This window comes from Budorcas taxicolor, chromosome 15, assembly GCF_023091745.1.
Source record: "Budorcas taxicolor isolate Tak-1 chromosome 15, Takin1.1, whole genome shotgun sequence".
NCBI lineage: Eukaryota > Metazoa > Chordata > Mammalia > Artiodactyla > Bovidae > Budorcas > Budorcas taxicolor.
Window position 1 is genome coordinate 72,120,080 of NC_068924.1, and position 23,556 is coordinate 72,143,635.

Here is a 23,556-nt window from a genome sequence, read left to right on the forward strand (position 1 = left end):
TTTTAAAATGAATCTCTGGTGATAAGCCTGAATGAAGTCTTTCATTTTCATCTCTAGGGTTTTCAACTGTTCAAATCATACCTCCTGAGCATTTCTCTGCAAAACATTTGCACATCTGAGCTTTGGTCTGAGCATCAGAGTGGTGAAATGGGCACAGTGGGGACTACCACCCTTTTATAGATGTTGGAAGAACTATTAGCAGCCACTGATGGCTTTGATCAGTCACTTGGGTTTGGGATCATCCTCACTCTCTTGGGCTGCTTTGCAAGCCCACCAACAAATCCTGATTCTTCAAGACTTTTTGACAGCAGGCAAGTTTCTTTAGAAATAAACTGAGTAGCAGACACAGAAAGAGAATTCTCTGGTTTTGCATGAAGGATTTCATTAGACCAGAAGAGATGATTTTCCCTCTCTTCAATATATATGTCTCTTATTTTTCTGTTGTAATTTCGTGGCCGAGAAGCTCAAGTACACAGTTGAATTAAAAAGTAAGGACATTCTTGCCTTGTTCTCAATCTTAACAGGATCACGTTTGGTCTCTCATAAGTATAATGTTACTGGAAATATTCTTCATACTGCCTTTACCAGATAGAAGAATTTCCTTCAGTTCCTAGTTTGCTGAAAGTTTTACCATAAATGTGTGTTCAGTTTTTACCAGATGTTTTTGCCTGTACTTTTAGAGATAATATAATTCTTTTAGTTATTAATGTGATGAAATTATATTCATTAAAAAAACGTTATAATCCTGCAATAGCCCCGTAGAGTCATGATGCATCACCTTTTTATATATCGTTGGATTTGGCTTTGATGTTAAAAATTTTACATCTATTTTCATGAAGGATATTGTGTTATAATTTTCTTTCCTGATATTGAAATGAATTTTTTGATCAGTTAATTTAAATGTTTATTGATTGTATTAATATTTTCCAAAGACCCAACTTTTTGTTTCATTGACTTTTTTTTCCCCCCTATATGTTTCTCTTCTGTTTCATTTCTACTTTTTATTTCCTTTTTTAAACTTTGGGTTCAATTTGTTGTTTTTCTAGCTTTTTAGTAGGGAAGACTAGACCAAAAGTTTTTTAAAGTTATTGATTTCTCTCCAAGCATTGCTCTAGCAACATCCCATAAATTTTGAGAAGCTGAGTTTTTATGATCATTCAGTTTTCTACTTTTCCTTGTGATTTCTTCAGTTCTGTCACTCAGTTGTGTCCAACTCTATAATGTATTTAGCAAATATTTAGTTTCCAAATATTTGGGGTCCTTCAGCTATCTTTGTTAATGATTTCTAGTTTAATTCCTTTGTGATTAGAGAACAGAAACTACTAATTTCAATCCTTTGAAATTGAGACATTTTAGGGCCAAGTATATGGGGGCTTCCACCCATGGTCGCTCAAAGGTAAAGAGTCCGCCTGCAATGCAGGAGACTTGGGCTTGATCCCTGGGTTGGGAAGATCCCCAGGAGTAGGGAATGGCAACCCACTCCAATATTCTTGCCTGAAGAATCCCATGGACAGAGGAGCCTGGCTGGCTACAGTCTATGGGGTCACAAAGAGTTGGACATGATTGAGCCACTAAGACTTTCATTCTTAGTTATAACTTTTGACTTTTTAAAAACTGTTTGCTCTAGATACTATATATATATGTATGCTAAGTTGCTTCAGTTGTGTCTGATATATATTATTACATACATAATATATAAATAATATACTTCCCATATATGTATGTATGTATATATATGTATATATATACACAGACACACATATACTGTATTGACGGATCCTGCTAGGTTTTTTTTTTTCCCCATGGGAAAAGGAGAATTTTACTCTAAGGCTCTGCGTAGGCCCAGGTCCTGGGTGGTCTAGTTCTTTTCCAAAGTCTCAGAATGTATAGGTCTAAGGTGGAGTTCAACAAGTGTTCTGTAGTACGAAAGGAGGAGGAGAAATGACAAACTCAGGTCAAAAGCTCTCTCAGCAGAAGGATGTTTTAAGGATGCACACGCCTTAATCCTAAAGGCTTTCCCATAGGCCCCAACCAGGCATCTATTTGCCCAGTAACCCTGGTAACTGCCTTAAAATGGGTAAGCTAAGGCCTGGAGGCAGAGGAAGGCGCCCGCGTTTGTGGGGCGGGGAGAGCTGGTCGGGAAGGCGGTCAGCGCGCCGAGGCCGTAGAGCGCGGCGGTGGCAGCGGGCGCCCGCCCCTTCCTGGACCGGCTTAGGCCGCGGGCCGCCTCCCCTTCCCTGGCTTTCCCTCCGGCTTGGGCGGCCACAGGTGGGAGCCGGTCTCGGGAGAGAGGCTCGGGGAGGGGGGCGGCCAGCCCCGCGGTGCGGCCCCTCGTGCACCCCCTGTGCAGACGGGCCCGGGTGCGCCCCGCTCAGAGGCGGTGGACGCGTCCGGGCGAGGACACAGACCGCGCGTCCCCGGAGCCTCGGGTGCCGGGGCCTTCAGCTCCGCCGAGGAGGTGCGATCCCCGCTTTGCAGAGCAGGAGGCCCCGTGGGGGCTCGGGCTCGAGGTCTCTGTGCACAAGTCCCGGCCCTTCCGTCTCGAAGCCCTCGGCCCCAACTCTCACTTCCTCCCGGAGAGCGGGAGCCGGCCCCCGCGGGCGCTCGCCGCCTGCAGGGCCTTGCTCTCTGCCCCCCCGCCCTGGCCGCCCTCTCGCGGATCTACGAGGCTGGCCACGTGGGTGTCCGGCTCTGAACTCTCCCGTCCAAGGCTGCGGGGAGAGGGATTAAGGCGGAGTGGGGGGTGGTGATCCGAGTTAAGGCTCAGGAGGCCCAGTCAGTTGGGGGAGGACCTAGAAATGACTTCATGGAGCAAAATTTAACCCGGCAGCCCCCGTGCGTTTCTGAGCCGCTGGTTGGTCCCCCATCATCGGGTGTTGTGAGGCTTGGGCATCAGGACTAGGGAAATTGGCAGGGAGTTTTATAAATATAGTATACAGTATATATAAATATAATTATAAATATATATATAATATAAATATAAGTATATAGTATACAGTAAATATAAATATAATTTACTGAACTTCGGCCATGAGTCAGGATTGTTCTAAGCCATTTACACTAACTCATATTTTTCTGTCCTCACCAGGGCTACCGTATGAAATAGTTACTGTTACACCCACTTTGCCCAAGAGGACACTGGCTTAGAAAGTGGAGTTCACATCAGAGCACAGGATCAGACCAGCCTCTCCCTGAGGCCAGAACTGCCCCACTTTGGGAGTGAAGATGGAATTCTAGGCGCTGCCCCCCGGTCCCTGCACTTGCAGAGACCCCCATTTCCCTCCTCTCAGGCCTCATCCATTGTCTGCTCCAAGTCATCAACATCAGTCACCGCAAGACCCGTGGACTCCAGGCCCTTTCTGCTCTAAGTCAGAAAAAAAAAATTTTTTTTAATTGAGATCAGCAAGAAGGGAAAAAAGAAGCTGGTGACACTTTAGCCTGCAGAATCAAAGACTTCTCCAAAAGTGAAAGCAAGCGGAAGTGGCCATTAGTTAAAGCTGTATACAGTAGCAAATAAACCCTCTGCCTGTAAATCTTTAGTAGGGTTGATGCCTTGAAGCGAATGCACACATGGTCACAACTAGTAGGGGACACAGGAATTGATAACTGTATAAACTTAAAGGAAGAGGAGACAGAGAAGGGGGAGGGCCCCAGGCCTCACAGTTCATTTTTTAAAAGGTTTTTTGTATTTGATGTGGACTACTTTTTAAGTCTTTATTGAACTTGTTATATTATTATTATTATTATTTTTAATTTTGGTTTCTTAAACCACACGGCATGTGGAATCTTAGGCGGCCTCCCCCCCCACCAGATATTGAACCCTCACCTCCCTGCTTTGGAAAGGGAAGTCTTCACTGCTGGACCTCCAGGGAAGCCCCCCGCACCCCTAACAGTTCATTTTTGATGCTTGGTGCTATGGAAGGTCTTTGATCAGATCAGAGATTGAATGCTTTTGTTTTTCTGCAGATGTTCACCCTCCCTCAGAAGGAATCCAGGATGACTACCGCCTGTCCAGATTCAGACTCCATACAGGGCCTGCCCGGTAACAAGGGAGATGGTCTGGAAAGAGAATGCTCCAGAAAACCCCACCAGAAGCCGCTGAAGTTCTACAGAGTGGGTGACCCTGCTGCCGTGCTCCCCTCCAGCAGCCCCTACCTGTCCTCTAGAGGAAGCATCATTAAATGGTTCTGGGATTCAGCGGAGGAGGGCTACAGGACCTACCACATGGATGAATATGATGAGGACAAGAACCCCAGTGTGAGTGATGCCCCCCGCCCCACTGGGACCCAGGAGAGAACTGGGGGAGGGCACCCTACCTTGAATGATAAGGCAGCACCCAGCTTGCTCTTGTCACGTTAGAGTCATGGACTTCTGACTCCCAGTGGGGTTTCCAGTGTTGCTTAGAGAGGTCCCAATATACTACCTGAATCAGAAAATGGCCCGCTGATAATTAAGGGAAACTTGATTTGTGGGGGAGGAATTCAATAACCAGGGAGTGCTCTTATATGGCTTCTGGTCCACAGCCCAACTATTCACCTTTAGAGCTGGGACAGAACTAGGGTTCAGGCTAAAGGGGTTGCGCTTTCAAGTTGTATATTCTTGAGCTAACTACTTAAAGTCTTTGAACTTCAGTTCATCTCTATATTGGGGTAATAATACCTGTTATATTCTGTACTGTCAAAACTAAATGTTATCAGGTATATAAATTATTAGCACAGTGCTTCACATAGAGCATTCAATAAGCGGCAGTTGCTATTATCATAAATGTATTATTATAATAACACAATTACTAAATATTATAATAATACAATTATTATAAATATATTTTAATTACTAATTACTATATTAAATACATATAATATAGTAAAAATAATATTATAAATATATTATATCATAATTATACTTTATTATAATTGTTATAATAATTATATTATAATATTGTGATTTATTATTATAAATTATTACTAGTAATTATTAGTTATTAATTATTAGTTATTGTAGTAATAGTGTAATATTATATATTATAATTATAATATATATGATATATTATGATTATATATTAAATCTAATATATATTATTATAATATATAATATATATAATCATATATAATATATTAATATAATAACTTATTGCACATTAATAATTTATTACTATATATTATATAATATATTACATATTACATATTATATAATATATTATTATATATTAATATTATATAATATATTACATATATTATATTACATATTACATATTATATAATACTATATATTATATACAATATATTAATACTATATTAATATATAAAACTTTATTATATTACAATAACTTATTAGTATATATTAAAATATATATTAATATAATAATATAATATATCATGTTAATATATTAATATATAATTTATAATCTATAATATATTAATATAATATAGCAATATATTATATAATAAGATTATATTATATATAATTATATATAATACATCAATATAATATTTTATTTATTATTTTATTTTTATTATTTATTATATTTGTTATATAATATAATATACAATTATATTAATATTATATATAATATATTATAATATAATGTTTATATTATATATTAATATAGTATAATATTATATTGATATATTTAAATTATATCATATAATTATATTTTTATTTTACTGTTTATTGTATTTATATTATATATTATAAATATATAATATATTTTATAAATTATATATAGTCATATATTAAATATAATAAATATATTAGCTATAAAATAAATAAATATAAATAAATAGAATATATTATAATATAATATGTATTTATTATATTTATATATATTTATATACTATATTATAATTTGATATTATACTAATTATTATCTGTTATTATACATTATTACTAGTAATACCTTCAGAGCACAGAGAGCTGGCACAAATAACCCTTTAATAATTTTTATTTATTGAGCATGTGCCAGGTGCTGGTACTGTTCTATGTGCTAGAATTACAGCCATGTTTGCCCTCATGGAGTTTATAAGATAATATGGGAGACGGGCAGTGAACAGACATAAATATATAAAATATGTTGTGGTTAGTGTTGTAGAGAAAAATAAAGCAGGGTAATAAGACAGAGCCTGGTGGGGTGGGCTGGGGATGTTGCTATTTAGGTGACGTGGTCACAGAAGGCCACTTTAATATGGTGACATTGGGGCAGAGACCTGGAAAAAGTAAGAGATTGTATTGGTTATCTCTTGCTGTGTAACAAAGTGTTTCAGATCTTAGCAGTTTAAAAGAAACAGATCACAGTTTCTGGAATTCAGGAATCAGGGTGGTGCTTCAGGCTGAAGATATTCTGGGAAGTTGTGATGAAGCTGGGGCTGTGGTCTCACCTGTAGACTCGGTGGGGCAGGGAAATCATCCATTTCCAGGCTCACTCACATGATTACAGAGTGGGCAAGAGGATGATCCCTTTCCGCACTCACTCACATGGTTATTGGCAGGCCTCGGTTCCTTCCCACATGGTCTTCTCCATGGGGCTGCTTCATGACATAGCAGCTGGCTTCTCCTGGGGCAAGTGATCCAAGAGAGAAAGAGAGAATGAGAGATCAGGAGTGCCCAAGATGGGAGCCACAGACTGTAGCCTAGTCTTGGAAGTGACATCCCCTCACTTCTGCATGTTTGGTTCATTAGAAGCAGGTCACTAGGTCTATGCACACTCAAGGAGAAGGGATCACGCAAGGCCCTGAACACCAGGAGGTAGGGGGTCACTGAGGGCTACCTTGGAGGCTGCTTGTCACAGGGAGTGAGCTTTGTAGTTATCCGGGGGAAAAGCATTCCAGGCAGAGGAAACAGCCAGAACAAAGTCCCCAGAGCAGGTCAAGGGACAGCAGAGGGGCTTACTGGCTGGAGGCTGGCATGAGGTCAGAAAGGAAATGGGGGCAGGGGTGGCACTAGATCTGTAGGGCCTCATGGGACATGGTGAGGCTTCTGATTTTAGACCAAATGGGATGGAAAGTGTTCAAAGGAAGAGCAATGGGATCTGATTTTTCTTTTAAAAAGATGACTCAGACTGCTGGATGGAGATTCAGTTCGGGGAGAATGGGGATGAGGGAATGATCAGGAAAGGAAGGAGGGAAGCTATTGCAGTAATGTAGACAAGAGAGACTGGTGGCTTAGCAGTGGAGGAGAACTGCTTGGACTGTGCCTGTATCTGCAGGTACAAGAGACAGGATTCGGCGATGGATTGGTGGTAGGGAAGATCCTATAGGTTTTCTCCCCGGGGCGTGAAGAAGCACTGCCTTTTATTTGTCATAAGCTGAACCCAGTGAAGCTCTACTCTTTCATCCTGCCTCCTTCCCCATCCCCTCTAATACCTTAGGGGTCAGGAATTAGCTGTGCATGAGTCTTTTCAGGGACTCTCCAAGGGGCAACTTGAGCTGTGCCTGCCCTCCTCCTTGTCCTATGAAAACAGTGCCTTATGGGTGTGGAATCTGCATGCTGTGTAATGTGGCGTGGGTCCCCACCCCAGGGAGAATTTCCACCAGCCCAGGGCCTCTTCTTGTTGTATAGTCACCCTTCTTCCTGTTCCTGCCAGAGCACCAGTTTATTGTGTGCACATTCTGGCAGCCTGTAAGCTGAGCCTCTTGAGAGATTCAGTGTGTGTCTTGGGCATGTGGTGTCTTCAGGGACCTTCCCATGTTGTAGGGGAGAGAAAGCCTGTACATCAGGCTTTGTGACCTGGGATGAAAACTGACCAGTGGTCTCAACGGGGACAGCTAAAGCGCTTTGGGGTCCCGAAGAAGAAAAGATCCCCTGCAGGTGGGATTTTAAGGAGGGCTTCCTGGAGGAGAAGGCATTTGCACAGAGCTTTAGAAATGGGGAGATGCAATCAGGGAACCCTGTGGAGGGCAGCGCTTGAGCAAAGACCGGGTGGGGTGGTGGGAAGGTCGAGATTGCAGAGCTCCACTTCGCTGCCTTGTGCGCTCCTGGAGCCTTCTGCTGGCACCCTCTGCTGTGCTTACGTGGCTCTGTACCTCTCACCTCCAGGGCATCATTAACTTGGGCACCAGTGAGAACAAACTCTGCTTTGACCTGCTGTCCAGACGGGTAAGTCCCACTGCACCTCTGAGTGGCATCCCCAGCTCCGAGGGGCTGTCTTCTCTGGGATTCCCTGGAATGCTCCCTCCGGAGAGCCGGCTGCTTGCCTCAGTTGCCCCAGTCTTGGAGTCAGGAGACCCAGCTCTGCCTTGGGGAGCACGTTCTCTGCCATCTGGGGCGACTCTGATTCTGCTGCGTCTCCTCTTCTGGCTCTTTCCCACCTCAGCCCCTCATGCTGGGTCCCTGCTCTCAGGGGGAGACACTCAGTGATGTGTGGTCAGTGTTTACCAACTGGCCCTGGGACAGGAGAGGTCCGATCTGTAGCTTTTGCGGAGTCCCCCACAGTGCACATGCCCCCACTGTGACTGGTTCTGGGTCGTGCTGTGCTCTCAGTGTACGTAGAGCTGGGAAGAGAGGCGCACAGCACCATCATGTGCTGGCCCCACCACGCGGACACCTGGCCGGGAAAAGCCCCCGGAGCCCAGATGGGAGCCAAGTGGATAATGTCGACCATAAGCAGTATTGTCTGAGTACCTTTTCCCTTTCTTTTTACTATGATTTGATTTACTATGATTTTTACATATGTTTTTACTTTTGTTTTTACTATGATTGACTTACATAATATCTATATAGTTTATGTAATTTCATTTTTGAAAATGACTGGGTTTTAGCACATGTTGAAAAATTGCTGAAAATGTAATAATCACATTATTTTATTTATTTAAGTTGAAGTGCACTTTCATGCATTGGAGAAGGAAATGGCAACCCACTCCAGTGTTCTTGCCTGGAGAATCCCAGGGATGGGGGAGCCTGGTGGGCTGCCATCTATGGGGTCACACAGAGTCGGACATGACTGAAGTGACTTAGCAGAAGTTGAAGTGTAATTGCTATACAGTATTATTTAAGTTATAGGTATATAACAGTGATGCACAATTTTTTAATGATTTTTTAATTAAAATTTTTTTTAATTTTAAGAAAAATTTTAAAGATTATATTCCATTCATAGCTACTATAAAATATTGACTATATTCCCCATATTGTACAGTATATCCTTGTAGCATATTTTGTACCTAGTAGTTTGGACCTGTTAATCGCCTACCCTTATTTTGCCCCTTGCCCTTCGCTCTCCCTGCCCACTCACGTATAGAGAGAATAATCAGGTTTCTTGAGCTAGTGAGAGCCATCTCTAGCAAACCACGGGAACCACCTGTCTCTTAAGGCCTAGGAGTCAGAGTGTGGGGCTGTGGAAAGAGTGATACTTCACTCAAAGGAGCATGTTTCCAAAGGGGAACGTCTGAGCCGTGATAGGAGAGGGGTATAGGCAGAGGACTTGAAAAGCCTGTTCTACCCAAAGATATCTCCCCACTCTAAGGCAGCTCAGCGCCATCCAGTAGAAATAAAATGTGAGCCACATATACCATTAAAATTTTTATATTAAACGAGTACAAAGAAACTGGTAACATTCATTTTCATCATGTATTTTATACAGTTCAATATATCTAAAATTTGGCCATTTCAACATGTAATCAACTTAAACATTATTAATGAGATATTTTACATGTTGCTGCTGCTGTTGTTTAGTTGCTAAGTTGTATCTGACTCTTTTGCGACCCCATGGACTGTAGCCCACTAGGCTCCTCTGTCCATGGGATTTCCCAGGCAAGAATACTGGAGCGGGTTGCCGTTTCCTTCTCCAGGGAATCTTCCCGATCCAGGGTTCAAACTCAAGAATTGGCAAGGCGGGTCCTTTACCACGGAGCCGCCTGGGTAGCCCCGTGTTTTATGTACTTATTTCATACAAGTCTTCAGAATGCAGCGTCTCACTTCAGGAGAGTCGCACGTAAGGAGCCAGGAACCACAGTGGCCAGCGGCCTCTGTATTGGACAGCGTGGCTCTCAGGAGAGAGGGGGAAAGGGAGGAGCGTGGAGTTGTGGACACGTGGCTGATTCCCTCTGTTCCTTTTTGTTTCACCGTCCGCGGCTCCTGCCTTTCCTCGACTTTGTGTGCAGGATGCCGTGGAGCCCCTAACCCAGCACCGGGGCAGTGGAGGTGGTCTGGAGATGGCCGCATTTTCCAAAGTGTGAGGTTGAGCTGAGGCTGCAGGAGGACAGTGGCCTGAGTCCCTCCAGGACTCAGAACCAAGACCAAAATAGGGCACCCAATTCTGGGGCCTCTTCCGCCACCCCGCAGAGGAGCTGAGGGTCGAGGGCTCCTCCACTGCCTCCGCAAATCGACCCTCTGGTTTTGTTAGGCGGCGTATTGTATAAAGAGCCCTGGACTAGGGTCAGAGATTCTGCTTCATCTCACCTCTCCACTCACTAGCACTGTACCGTTGCCTAGCCACCTGACTGGTTTTGGCCACGCTGCATGGCTTGTAGATCTTAGTTCCCAAATCAGGGATGGAATTTTGGGCCTGCTGCAGTGAAAGCCAGGAGTCCTAACCACCGGACTGCCAGGGAGTTCCCACACCTGACATTTTTAAGCCTCAGTTTCCTCATCTGCAGAATGGGCATGAGAATGCTGTTCCTGGCCTGCCCCTGCCCCTGCCCCTGTTCTCCGGTGAGCAGCCCTTGGATTGAGAGGCCCCAGTGCTGTGTGAATACGGGCGCCCATGAGCGGGTGCGGCCCTCAGTCCTGCTGTCCCCTCTCTGTCCCCAGCTGAGTCAGAGTGACATGCTGCACGTGGAGCCGGCCCTGTTGCAGTACCCCGACTGGAGGGGACATCTGTTGTAAGTAGGACCTGTGGGCCAGTGGTTCTCACCTCCAGGGTGGTTTTGCTTCCCAGGAGACATGTGGCAACATCTGGAAACATTTTTGGTTTTTGTAACTTGGGGGAGTGGATGCTGCTGGCTTTTACTGGGGAGAAGTCAGAGATGCTGCTAGACTTCCTACAATGCCTGGGATGGCCTGCATGGCAAAGAATAATCTGGTCCCAAACATCAACAGGCTTGGGTTGAGAAAGCCTGCCCTGGGCTGAGGCCTGGTCCTGGAGAGCTGGTGGTCACAGGGTCTCGTTGAGCATCTGCAGAGAACTGGTGCCTCCTGCCTGTCCCACCCCCGCTCAGAGGCCCCCAGACTTGGTCTCTCTGAGTCTGAGGCATGTGAAGGGCCTTCAGGCCAGGAGTCTTTATTCCCAGTTTCTCAGTAGCTTTAGAGGAGCCAGAATCAGCTTGGGGACTCCTGCTGCTGGTAAGGTGGGAGATGATAAATGAAACTAACAAGCCTTTGTATTTGTTGGGCACTTACTAGGGCCAGATCCAGTCCTAAGGATTTGGTGCTGGAGCAGGACTGGATTCCAAGGGTGATTCCAAGGCACCTGCTCTTGTAATAATGAGGATGGTGGCCCTAGAGTCAGACCACTGGGCTTGAGTGTGGACTCTGCTGCTAATCAGCACATGACCTAATTCCTTCAAGCCTCAGTTTCTTTGTCTGTAAAATGGGAATAGTAGTAGTTGTGTTATAGTTTTCTGAAGATTGAGGAAAATTCTGTAATACCTGCATAAGGTAAATGCTTGTAAATGTTAGCAATAACTATGATAATAGTTATTGTTATAATAATTATGTTGTCATACATTATACATTTTTTATGATAGTGTGTTATTATTATTACTATTAGCTAGATCTACATAGAGAGTGTTACTTGTGATATTCCTACAGTCTGCCGATTAGGTAGGTAGGGTGTCCTACAACTATTGGACTAAAAGTTTCCATGCATGTGGATAGTGTTGGGGCCAAGGAGGGAGGTGGGGGCCAAGGAGTGGATGCCTGAAGATGCCCCAGAGGAGCTTTGGGATGGAAGGGGCTGGGGAGGAGTTCAGGCCCCGCTGACCATCACTGCTGTCTGTCTGTCTGATTTCCAGCCTCCGGGAGGAAGTGGCCAGGTTCCTGTCTTTCTACTGCAGAAGCCCCGCACCCCTTAAACCGGAGAATGTGAGTTACTCCCCTCCTCTGCTCTTTCCCCCTCTTCTGCTCCCTCCCCAGCTTCTGGCTGACCAGGGGTCTAGTGGGGTCAGTTAGTTTTGATATGGAAATTAGGAAGACACCCCTCCCTTCTTTCTCCTCACCCTAGATGTTTAGAGTTTGGGTATAATTTCTGCAGGACTTCCCAGGTGGCTCAGTGGTCATGAACCCGCCTGCCAGGCAGGAGACACTTTCAGATTCCTGGGTCAGGAGGATCCCCTGAGGAGGGCCTGGCAACCCACTCCAGTGTTCTTGCCTGGAGAACCCCATGGACAGAGGAGCTTGGTGGGCTGTAATGCATGGAGTCACAAAGAAGTCAGACGTGACTTAGCAGCTAAACAGCAGCAGCAGCGTAATTTCTGCCCTGCTCTGTCCTGTGGCCCCTCTTTGCCTCCACATCTTCAGGCCGGACTCTCTGAGTGACCAGCTCCCTCTTGCTTGCTCAGTGGATCTGGAACAGGGTCCTCACAAATAAGCCACACAGATGGATTCGGCTGTTAGTCAGGAGGGGCCTGCGGGGGCCCCCATGGCTTTGCTGTGACAGTGCCCAGGTGGGCCCCCTGAGTTGTGGCCTGGCCCTGCCTTTGTGCCCCTGGGATCCAGACTGCAGGCCCGTGCTCCCTCCCACACAGATTCATCTCGGTCCCGTGGACGTGTCGCCCTCAGGTGGTGGTTCTGAATGGCTGTGCCTCTGTCTTCTCTGCTCTGGCCACGGTGCTGTGTGAGGCGGGGGGTAAGTAGACCTTGGCCCTGGGCCTGCAGCCCCCCTACCCTGCCACCTCCCCCACCCCTCGCCAACCCCAGCTGCTGGGCCTGGAGGGCTGCATCAGATGCTTTTGCCCTAATAGACTGTTAGACCATCGCGGGGGGCTGCGCTAAGTGCCCTGACAAGACAGCATGGGTTGGCAGTTCCAGGGAAATGAAGGTGATGCCAGGCTTCTGGGCTCTGCCTCCGTGACGACCTTGGTTTTTCCTCGCTCTCACCAATGGCACCCACAGCCTCACGTCACAGCGTGTCCTGAAGCAGGAAGAGAGGGAGGCTGTGCTTTGCCTGTCTCTTTTTTGAGGGGAGGGAGGAAATGGGTCTACTCTTTTGCAGGAGAGTCCCTTTCAACTTTCTGGCCAGAACAGACTCACAAAGCAGTCCCTGGCAAAGAGTAGGAGAACCCTGGTTGGTTTAAGCCGAATTTGCTTCATCCCTAGCGGCTGGGGGAAGGTCCACTTTGCTTGGATTTCTTGCTAGTCATAGCTGAAAAATCTGTGTGCTCTCTTAGGAGTGGATGTCGACTGGCTAGCCAACAGCGCCTATTGCAAGAGCCACGGTCATGTCAAGGACATGTTGTCCGTAGCCATGGTCAGGGTTGTTGGCTGCCAGGAACGGAGGCCAGCTCACACTAGCTTAACTTCTAAACTACTGTTAGTAGCTTTTATTGACCACATACTATGTTTCAGGCACTGGTCTAAGGCTAGGCACAGTCTGTCATTTAATCCTCACTATAACTTCAATGAGATAGGTTCTGGGCTTATTCCCATTTAACAGATGAGGAGATTAAGTCCCGAGGGGTTGAGTTACTTCTCAGAATCACACAGAGAGCTGTAATATTTTGAACCTAAAAGGAAGATTCATTGCAAGGATGTAACAGGCAATTTCCTACCCATTCGAGAACAATCAAGAGTAGGAGAAGCACGTATTCTCTGTCTGTCCCTGACGTGTGCGGTCCCCCTCCCTCTTCTTCTGGACCATCCTCAACTCTGTAGGGCCCCGGGTTGTTGACCCAGCTCTGACTCCATGACCTCTGCATTCGAATGCTCATTCTCATCTCACAAGGGTCTTTGCTTCTTGGAGCAAAGTCTTGAGATACAGAGAAGGTGATGGGTGTCTGGCCAGCCGGTGCATTGGCTCCGGGGGTCATTTGTTTACCTCTGGTCCAATCCCTGTGGTCAGCGGAGGGGACATGTAGGACAAAGGCCACTCCTTCCAGACCTGGGAGTTGTGGGAGGGGGTTGTGCTGAAGGGAAGGCTGAGGAGCTCAGCCTGACCGGTGTGACCACTGCAGAACTGGGGCGGTGCCTTCACCTCTGTGTTAGAGCGGACCTTGGACATCATCTCATCAACCCCCGTCCACAGCGTCTTCTGCGTGACACCCCCTCCCACCCTGGTGGTCTCAGCCTTTGGCTCAGTGCCCCCACTCCTCCAGGAGCAGCACGTCCTGTCTCTGGGCAGTTCTAGCCACTGTCAAGTGTATCCATTTGTCAAACCCAGACCATCGCCCTGCAGTCTCAACTCCTGGTTCCAAGTCTGTCCTCAGAGTGGCCCAGCGTGTCCTGTGCTTCTGAGGGACTTAAGTTTCAGTTTGCTCATCAGTACAGTTAAGATAATAACAGAGTGGCTGTGATGATCAAATGAGGTTAGAAAGTATTTAGCACAGAGCCCTGCACATAGTAAGTGCTCAATAAATGTTAGCTACTAATTATCGGAAAAGGGACTGATCTCAGCGGATCCAAGCTTCAGAAAGAGTTTTGGGAGCTGAAAGAGAGGAAGCATGCTCTCCAAGGACACTGAAGGCTTAGAGAGGCATGGGGGTTCAGTGGATGGGGCCTCTGGGCATCCTGGCCAGAGGGTGACAGGCCCTGGCTCACTCCTGCCCCCAGAGGCTTTCCTGATCCCTGCCCCTTACTATGGAGCCATCACGCAGCACGTGTATCTCTATGGCAACGTTCGACTGGTCTGTGTCTATCTGGACAGTGAGGTAAGAGTTTCTGGGACCCCCAGTGGGCCTGGACCTTCCTGTAGGCCAGGATGTTCCTGCTTCTGAATTTGACCGTGGTCATGAGAGGAAGTGCATGCCATGGCCTCTGGGGTTATGGCCAGAAGGAGAATGGGGTCTGCCATTGGCCATGGCTGCCCTTGCCTGGGTGCCCTGGGGACCTATTTCAGCTCTGAGATCCCTAGGGTCCATGTAGAAGCCAAGGGCATCCCAGGGAGACCACACAGAAATGGTGGGGGTGAGAACAGGGCAGAGCAGATCTCCACATGGAAGCTCAGGGACCCCAGTCAGAGGGCCTCAGGGGGCTTTTCTCCAAACCTAAGAGCTGTGAGGCTGTCCCTGACCTGATGTATGTGCGGGTAGCAGTGAGAAGGAAGTGACCCCTCACATCCTGTGTTTTCTGAGACTGTCCTAAGAGGAGGCTAGAGACGACAGTGGGGAGGTGAGACCCCCGCCTTCCGGTCCGGAGCGAGGTGACTGAATCTGGCGGGTGGCTTTTGTGGCTCTCTTTCAGGTCACTGGGCTGGAAACGCGCCCCTTCCAGCTCACAGTGGAGAAGCTGGAGATGGCCCTGCAAGGAGCTAATTCTGAGGTCTGGGGATCAAATTAAACCCAAGGCTGGAAGTGGGTGGGTCTGAGCAGGGCAGGGAGAAGGGTTGAAACTCTGTGTTGGGGATGGGGATAGGGTGGAAGCATGGAACCATTCTGGGGGTCAAGAAGGAGCCTGCCCACAGAGGTCTTCCCACTGGAGAAAATCCCTGAGACTCTCGGTGTACAAAGAATCAACCAGGGAGCCTGATTAAAACCACTACCCCCTGCTCAGCCTGATTTTGATTCAGTGGGTCAAGCATGGAGGTTACAAGTCTGTGGTTCAACGATCTCTCTGGTAATTTGAATAGGTAGCCCCCTCGCTCTGAGGGGATCCTGAAGAATGAAAGAGACCAGTGGTTGCTGTCCAGTCCACTTTTCAGAAATCTATCAATCTATCTTTTTTTTTTTTTAATCTTTTTTAACCTTGGTCATAAAAGTCATACATGACCACTGTGGGAATTTTAAAAGCACGACCTCGCACCCATATTTCTACCAACAAAGGCAACTTCTACTGGTGTTTGGACATATTTCCTTCTGAGCTTTGGTCTCTGCATTTGTTTTCTTTTATAACTGATACGATGCTGCAGATATGATTCTTTGCTCTTCTTCATTTCATGTTGAGTGGTGAACAGATTTCCCCGGGATCCTGCCCAGTGCCCGGCCTGTCTGGTGGGACTCTGCGGCCTCGGGGAGGAGCTGAAGGTCTCCTGCCCTGCTGATGTTTCAGGGTGTGAAGGTCAAAGGCCTCATCCTCATCAACCCCCAGAATCCTCTGGGTGACGTCTATTCCCCAGGGGAGCTGCAGGAGTACCTGGAGTTTGCCAAGAGGTGAGATGCCCCACGCTCACCCCACGAAGCCTGGGACAGGTTAGGGTTCTGGTGTGAGCCTTGGTGTGGTGCCTGCTGCCCTCTTGACCCCACTGTAGGTTCCTACCTGCTTCTACCCTTTCTGGCAGGAGAGTCGGGGGTGGGGCGGGGAGCAGTTCTCTGGTGGGATGCTGGTTCTCTCTTTTTTGTAACAACTGTCATTTATTGCCCATTCTGGGGGCCAGGCCCCTGCTAACCCTCATGCTCTCGCTCATGCGAGCCTCTCAGCAGTGTATTAGGTGCAGATACTGTCTTTATCCCAGTTGACTGAGCCTCAGAGTGAGGGGTGGAGCCAGCTGTGAATCTGGGTCTGTCTGTACTTAACTAGGTGTGAGTGTTAGTCACTCAGTCGTTTCTGACTCTTTGCGATCCCATGGACTATAGCGCCCCCGGCTCATCTGTCCATGGAATTCTCCAGGCAAGAATACTGAAGTGGGGTGCCATTTCCTTCTCCAGGCGATCTTCCCAACCCAGGGATCGAACCTGGGTCTCCTGCATTGCAGGCAGGTTCTTTACCATCTGAGACACTTAAGTGTCTCACACCTAACTGTGTCCCTCTGTAGAGGTGCCTGGGGGCTCTGCCTTCCCTCACAGTGCTTCAAAAGCCCCAGTATCATCTCTGTTTGGAAAAAAAAAAAAAAGACAGAAGATGGATATTCTTGGAAAAAGCAAGTTGGGTAACCCTGGGCTAGACTGTGGTCCTTCTGGATTTCTGACTCACTGCCATCCCACCCTGCTGCTACTGCTAAGTCACTTCAGTCATGTCCGACTCTGTGTGACCCCATAGACGGCAGCCCACCAGGCTCCCCTGTCCCTGGGATTCTCCAGGCAAGAACACTGGAGTGGGTTGCCATTTCCTTCTCCAATGCATGAAAGTGAAAAGAGAAAGTGAAGTCTCTCAGTCGTATCCGACTCTTAGTGACCCCATGGACTGCAGCCTACCAGGCTCCTCCATCCATGGGATTTTCCAGGCAAGAGTGCTGGAGTGGGTTGTCATTGTCTTCTCCGATTCCACCCTCAGTTCAGTTCAGTTCAGTCACTCAGTCGTGTCCGACTCTTTGCGATCCCATGAATCGCAGCTCACCAGGCCTCCCTGTCTATCATCAACTCCCAGAGTTCACTCAGATTCACGTCCATTGAGTTAGTGATGCCATCCAGCTATCTCATCCTCGGTCGTCCCCTTCTCCTCCTGCCCGCAATCCCTCCCAGCATCAGAGTCTTTTCCAATGAGTCAACTCTTCACATGAGGTGGCCAAAGTACTGGAGTTTCAGCTTTAGCATCATTCTTTCCAAAGAAATCCCAGGGTTGATCTCCTTCAGAATGGACTGGTTGGCTCTCCTTGCAGTCCAAGGGACTCTTAAGAGTCTTCTCCAACACCACAGTTCAAAAGCATCAATTCTTTGGCACTCAGCCTTCTTCACAGTCCAACTCTCACATCCATACATGACTACTGGAAAAACCATAGCCTTGACTAGACGGACCTTAGTCAGCAAAGTAATGTCTCTGCTTTTGAATATGCTATCTAGGTTGTTCATAACTTTTCTTCAAAGGAATAAGCGTCTTTTAATTTCATGGCTGCAGTCACCATCTGCAGTGATTTTGGAGCCCAAAAAATTAAAGTCTGACACTGTTTCCTCTGGTTCCCCTGGGGGGGCACATTTAACCAACAAACCAAGCTCTCTCCCCCCAACCCCCACCCTCCCCACACCTGCCCTCCAGGCATGAGCTGCACGTGATGGTGGACGAGGTCTACATGCTGTCCGTGTTTGAGGAGTCCGCTGGGTACCGCAGTGTCCTGAGCCTGGAAAGGTGAGATGACTCTCTCGGCCCTGCCCCCACAGGGCAATTCCTCTTCCTTCCCGCTAATCCTGCAGTCTTCAGATCCCCCAAGGAGAAGAAGGGAGGCGGGGCCAGTCACTGGTTTTCTAACTGTTCTATGGGGTTTCTGAAAACTCCAAGGAAGGGTCTTAGGATTCCATGAGGGAGGGTTGGGAGGGTGGGAAATGGGCCTCTCTGCTGTTGCCTTCATCTCCAGAGTGGCTCCATTTTCTTTCATTCACTCAGCAAATACTCCTGGGGCTCCCTGCGTGTGCCAAGCCCTGCCAGCTATCGGAGCTTTTTTTTGTTAGATGCAGTTTGAGTCAAGTTAGATTTATTCTTGAGTCAGGCATGTGTAGGCAAAGCACCTGTGAGATCACTTGGAGCAGGTCGTCTGTCAAGCCTGCATATCCAGCATTCAGGGATTCTGACGGTTCCATGTTTGTTTAGACTTTTCAGCCCTGCTGAGTCCTTTTGTGTCTGGGAGAGGGACCTCTTCCAGGGCCTGAGAGTGGGCTTGTGCCTAGCACTTGGAAGTGAATTGTCCGAGAAGACACGCATGCTGACAAAGCAAGAAACTTAATTGAGAAGGGGCGCCTGGGAGGAGACCAGCAGGGCATAGGGACCCAGGAGAACCGCTCTGCCACGTGGCTCAATATCTCGGGTTTTATGGTGATGGGCTTAGCTTTCTGGGTTCTCTTTGGCCAGTCATCTTGCTTGTGCCCGTTTTTAGTTCAATTCAAGCTCCTCCCTGGCAGCATGAGCATCTCTCAATCAAGATGATCTCCAGCGTGAGGGCTTCTGGGAGGCTGGAAGGACATATTATGGGCTGGTGTTTCCTCCCTCCTTTCAGCCGCTCCCAGATTCTTCTGGCAGGCAGTAGCTTGTCAGTTCCATGTCCTTGATCAGGACCTCTCTCTTGCTGTGAGATAACTCACACGAGTGGCTATTATCCTGCCTGGCTAGGGTGGTTTCAGTCCATGGTCCCTTAACACTTTCCTTTGCTCTGTTCAGCCAGTCCTCACAAGGCTCTGCCAAGCGGATGGCACGTGGGGTTAGGAGACTGAGACTCGGAGAGACAGGGACTTGCCACCTACTGCGGGCCAGACGCTGCGCTGTGCTGGAGATATGTCAGTGAGCAAGAGAGACACAGGCCCTTCTTTTGTGGACCTTATATTTCTACAAGCTTTAGCAACTAGATACATAGCTAATCATTTGATGATTAAAAAGTAGGTGTCTGTGGAGACAGCAGAGGATCGGCTTGGGGTACCCAGTTGGCCTGGTCTACAGGGAGGTGGTCAGATGAGCTCTGTTTGAGGAAGTGATGCTTGAACTATTCTCTGTATCAGAGGTTGGCAATATTTTTGGATCAGATGGCAAATATTTTAAGCTTTACAGGTCATATGGTTGTTTACTCAACTCTGGCATTATAGTATAAAAACAGCCCTGGATGGTATGTATGTGAAAGAGTGTGGCTGTTCCCCTATAAAGCTTCAATTCCAAGAACAGACAGCAGGATGGATTTGGCCTGTGGGTTGCAGTTGGCTGACCCCTGCTGTAAGGCATGTAAAGGAATTAGCGAGTCAGGAGATGAAATCAGGTTCGTCCATACATCTCCTCATTTGACCAACCCATCCTGTGAGCTCCCGCGGATCTGTGTTGCCTCTGTTCCCATGCTGTGCTCTCCGCAGGCTGCCTGACCCCCAGAGGACCCACGTGATGTGGGCGACTAGCAAGGTGGGTTCCTGGCTGGCCTCGCGGGTGTCAGGGAGGTGGGAGGGCAGAGAGGTGGGTGGAGCCGGCTTCCTCCGGGAGGGCTGGCCACCGCCCATGGTGCCTGTCTCCTGCAGGACTTTGGGATGTCTGGGCTCCGCTTCGGCACGCTGTACACGGAAAACCGGGCCGTGGCCACGGCGGTGGCCTCCCTCTGCCGCTATCACGGCCTCAGCGGCCTGGTCCAGTATCAGATGGCACAGCTGCTCCGGGACCGTGGTGACTGCCTGGGCCTGGCCCCTTGAGGTTGCGGGAGGGACTGGCCTGGGGTTGTGGATACTTCTCCCACGAGACGAATTTAGGGTGGTGTTTGAGAGTGCTCGGAGAAGGCAATGGCACCCCACTCCAGTACTCTCGCCTGGAAAATCCTATGGACGGAGGAGCCTGGTAGGCTGCAGTCCATGGGGTCGCTAAGACTCGGATACGACTGAGCGACTTCCCTTTCACGTTTCACTTTCATGCACTGGAGAAGGAAATGGCAACCCACTCCAGTGTTCTTGCCTGGAGAATCCCAGGGACAGGGGAGCCTGGTGGGCTGCTGTCTATGGGGTCACACAGAGTCGGACACAACTGAAGTGACTTAGCAGTAGCAGTTGAGAGTGCTGGCTCTGAGCCCAGACTGGGTTCATGCCCCACTCCATCACTTCCTGACTACGTGACCTATTCCTTCACCTCCCAGAGCCTCAGTTTCTCATCTGCAGAACAGGGATCATCATGGACCCTGTCTTGTAGGGATGGTGAAATTTGTCATTCAATTAGAATGGCACCTGGCATATAGCAGGCACTTCATCAATGTGAACTCATTATTCTTAGCTGTGAGCCCTGGGAAAAGAGCAGACACTATTATGGGAAAATTGTTATAATGGAAGTATATCTTTCTATGCAGACCGGTTCTGTTCCTGGGTTCAGAGAGTGAGTTCAGATAGAAAGGTTACCTGTAATCACCCCCATTCATTGAGCCCTGCAAGATGCTCTCGATGCATCATCTCATTCGCCCCTCCCCAGAATCCTCGGAAGCAGGTGTACCTGTAATTTCCCCATTGTTTTATAGATGAGGAAAACGAGGACCAGGTACTACACACCTGCGGTAGTAGCTGCATTTAAAAAGATAGTGATAGTATCAAGTATTGGTGAGGACGCAGAGCAGCTGGAACTCTCATTTGCTGCTGGCGGGAATGTAAGACGGAATGGTCACCTTGGAAAACAGCTGGGCAGTTCTTTATAAAGCTCAGCACACGCTTACCAAATGGCCCAGCAACCCCACTCCGAGATATTTGCCCTTGCGTGTGCACTAAGTCGCTTTAGTTGCGCCCAACGCTTTGTAACCCCATGGACTGTAGCCCGCCAGGCTCCTCTGTTCATGGGGTTCTCCAGGCAAGAGTTGTGGAGTGGGTTGCCATGCCCTCCTCCAGGGGGTCTTCCTGGCCCAGGGAGATCTTTGCCCTCATGGTCACACGAAAACCTCTCCATGAATGTTAATAGCTGCTTTATTCATAATCACCCCGAACTGGAAACAACCCGAGCGTCCTTCCGCAGATGGATGGAGAAGCAAACTGCGGTTCACCCACACGGTGGGATACTGCGCTGCTCTAACGCCCACGATGACCCAGCACAAGGGCATTGTGCTGAGTGAAAGGAACCGGTCTCAAAAGATTACTGTACGATTCCACTTACGTAATGTTCTGGAAAAGGCCAAAACTACAGTGATGGAGAATAGACCAGCAGTTATAGGGAAGGGGGTGATGTGACCTCGAACAGCATGAGGGTGTTCTTTGGGGTCAGGGAACTGTTCGGTAGCCTGCCTGTGTGTTGGAGGGTTGGGGCGGGGGTTGGTTTACACAAATATATGTATATATTACAGTTCATCGAACTGGACACTGAAAATAAAGGTCAGTTAAAACATGGGGAGGATCAGGGAGGTGAAGTTGTCCAAGGCTCCACACCTCATCAGTGGCCACACTGAGATCTGGGCCTTGGCCTGGGTGACTCAGAAGTGTCACTGTGTAATGGGTGCACCTGTGGTGAGGGTCTGGGTCCTGAGGGACTTTGGGGGCTCCTGAATGGCCGAATACCTGGATTTAAGGTGCTTTTCACTGACTGTTCCCATCACCCCCAATCAGCCAGCAGAGTGGGGCTCACCCAGTCTGGGCAGCTCAGGGCTTTTTTCCCTTCAGTACTCCGGCTCTCGGGACACAGTGGAGGGTTGACGGGAGGTTGATCTGGCTTCTGTTTCACCCACGCAGACTGGATCAACCAAGTGTATCTGCCGGAAAACCACGCCCGGCTCAAGGCTGCCCACACCCATGTCTCAGAGGACCTCCGGGCCCTGGGTATCCCCTTTGTGAGCCATGGGGCCGGCTTCTTCATCTGGGTTGACTTGAGGAAGGTGATGCAGGTGGAAACGCAGGTGGTGGGGTGGTGATGGGAAAGCTCCCTCCAGCAGGCGAGCATCCAGAGCTCCTCTCACCCCTCCCAGTACCTGCCTGAGGCCACCTTTGAGGAGGAGGTGCTACTCTGGCGTCGATTTTTGGAGAACAAGGTGCTGCTGTCCTTCGGCAAAGCCTTCGAGTGCAAAGAGCCTGGCTGGTTCCGCTTGGTCTTCTCCGACAAGACCCACCGGCTTCGCCTGGGTGAGCGGTCTCGCCTCCTGACCGTGCCCTTCAGCCCGCCCTCCCACTTCTGGCCCCACTGGGGCCCCGGCAGCCCGAGCTGGTCGGTCCGCACCCGCCCAGCATCCACGCTGACCCTCACTCCCGCCTTCCCGCCTCCCAGGGATGCAGAGGGTCCGACAGGTGCTTGAGGGCCAACCCCAGCTGGCAGACGGCGCCCCTGCCCGCCCCATCCAGGGGCCACGAGGCCCCCACAGCTGAGCTGGCCATTGCCTCGTGGCCACAGGGCCCCACAGCCACCGTGAAGACTGATGCTGGACAAGCCATTTGCCAGGCAGATACCCTTCTCGGCTTTGCCCTCGAAGAAGAATCCTTGCTCCTTGCTCTCCCCGGGGGCAGTGAGATGCGCCTTAAGTTGTGGCCCACCCCCTCTCTCCTGCTATTAAAATGAAACAGGGAAAAAGTAGAAGCCTCTGCTGTGAGTCATTTACGGAACGGCGGAGGAGTCGTGACTGCTCCTCACGCAGCCCTCGGCACCCCAGGACGTGAAAACAAACAACCTGTACCTCCTTCTGATGGTGCCTTCAGTCTTCTGTCTTTATTGCCAGGGAAACAAATCAAAGGAACAACACGTGTCAGAGAGAGCACGCCCCCCAAGGGAGAAAAGAGTGATAATTTCCAAAGTACCAGGAGAAAGGAATTCAGCTCTGTTATGTTCAGGTTATTCTCCCTGCACGTAGGATGTGGGGGCCCACAGCACACCTGGGACCAGGACGCGGGACCAGCCTCCGCTTGGGATGAAGTGAATGGGCCCCTGGGGGGAGCCGGGTGGGGCGTCTGTCTCCAGGGTGCGATCTTCCTGGCAAGGAGCTCCCTTTACTCTTGATGCTGTGCCAGGGTGACCTTGCCGTGACTGCAGGGAGATCAGGGGCGCTGAACTGCTCAGGGGACGAGCTGTCCCAGGCTGGCCTTCCCCCCCTAAGCACGAAAGGGCCACCCACCCCATCCCCAGGGATGCTTTCTTTCAGAGCCCAAAGGAGCTTTCTGAACCGCTGCTCACTTAAGGCCCCTTCTCTGGTGCTGGCGC

General features: G+C 48.7%; 1 protein-coding gene across 2 annotated transcripts; it reads left to right on the forward strand.

Annotated features, from left to right (window-relative positions):
• The first annotated feature begins 2,214 nt into the window (after positions 1-2,214).
• Positions 2,215-22,921, forward strand: ACCS (1-aminocyclopropane-1-carboxylate synthase homolog (inactive)). Of its 2 annotated transcripts, none has more exons than XM_052652839.1 (15): positions 2,215-2,268; positions 3,967-4,257; positions 8,032-8,091; positions 10,741-10,811; positions 11,943-12,012; positions 12,709-12,775; positions 14,695-14,792; positions 15,325-15,402; positions 16,129-16,229; positions 17,989-18,078; positions 19,779-19,824; positions 19,938-20,079; positions 22,104-22,246; positions 22,337-22,490; positions 22,633-22,921. In XM_052652839.1, the coding sequence occupies exons 2-15, from the start codon at positions 3,967-3,969 to the stop codon at positions 22,728-22,730; spliced, it is 1,509 nt and encodes a 502-aa protein (XP_052508799.1). In that variant the 5' UTR covers positions 2,215-2,268; the 3' UTR covers positions 22,731-22,921. The 2 variants fall into 2 exon arrangements, with proteins under 2 accessions (XP_052508799.1, XP_052508800.1); XM_052652840.1 differs by having other exon boundaries at positions 22,641-22,921.
• Positions 22,922-23,556: the final 635 nt, after the last annotated feature.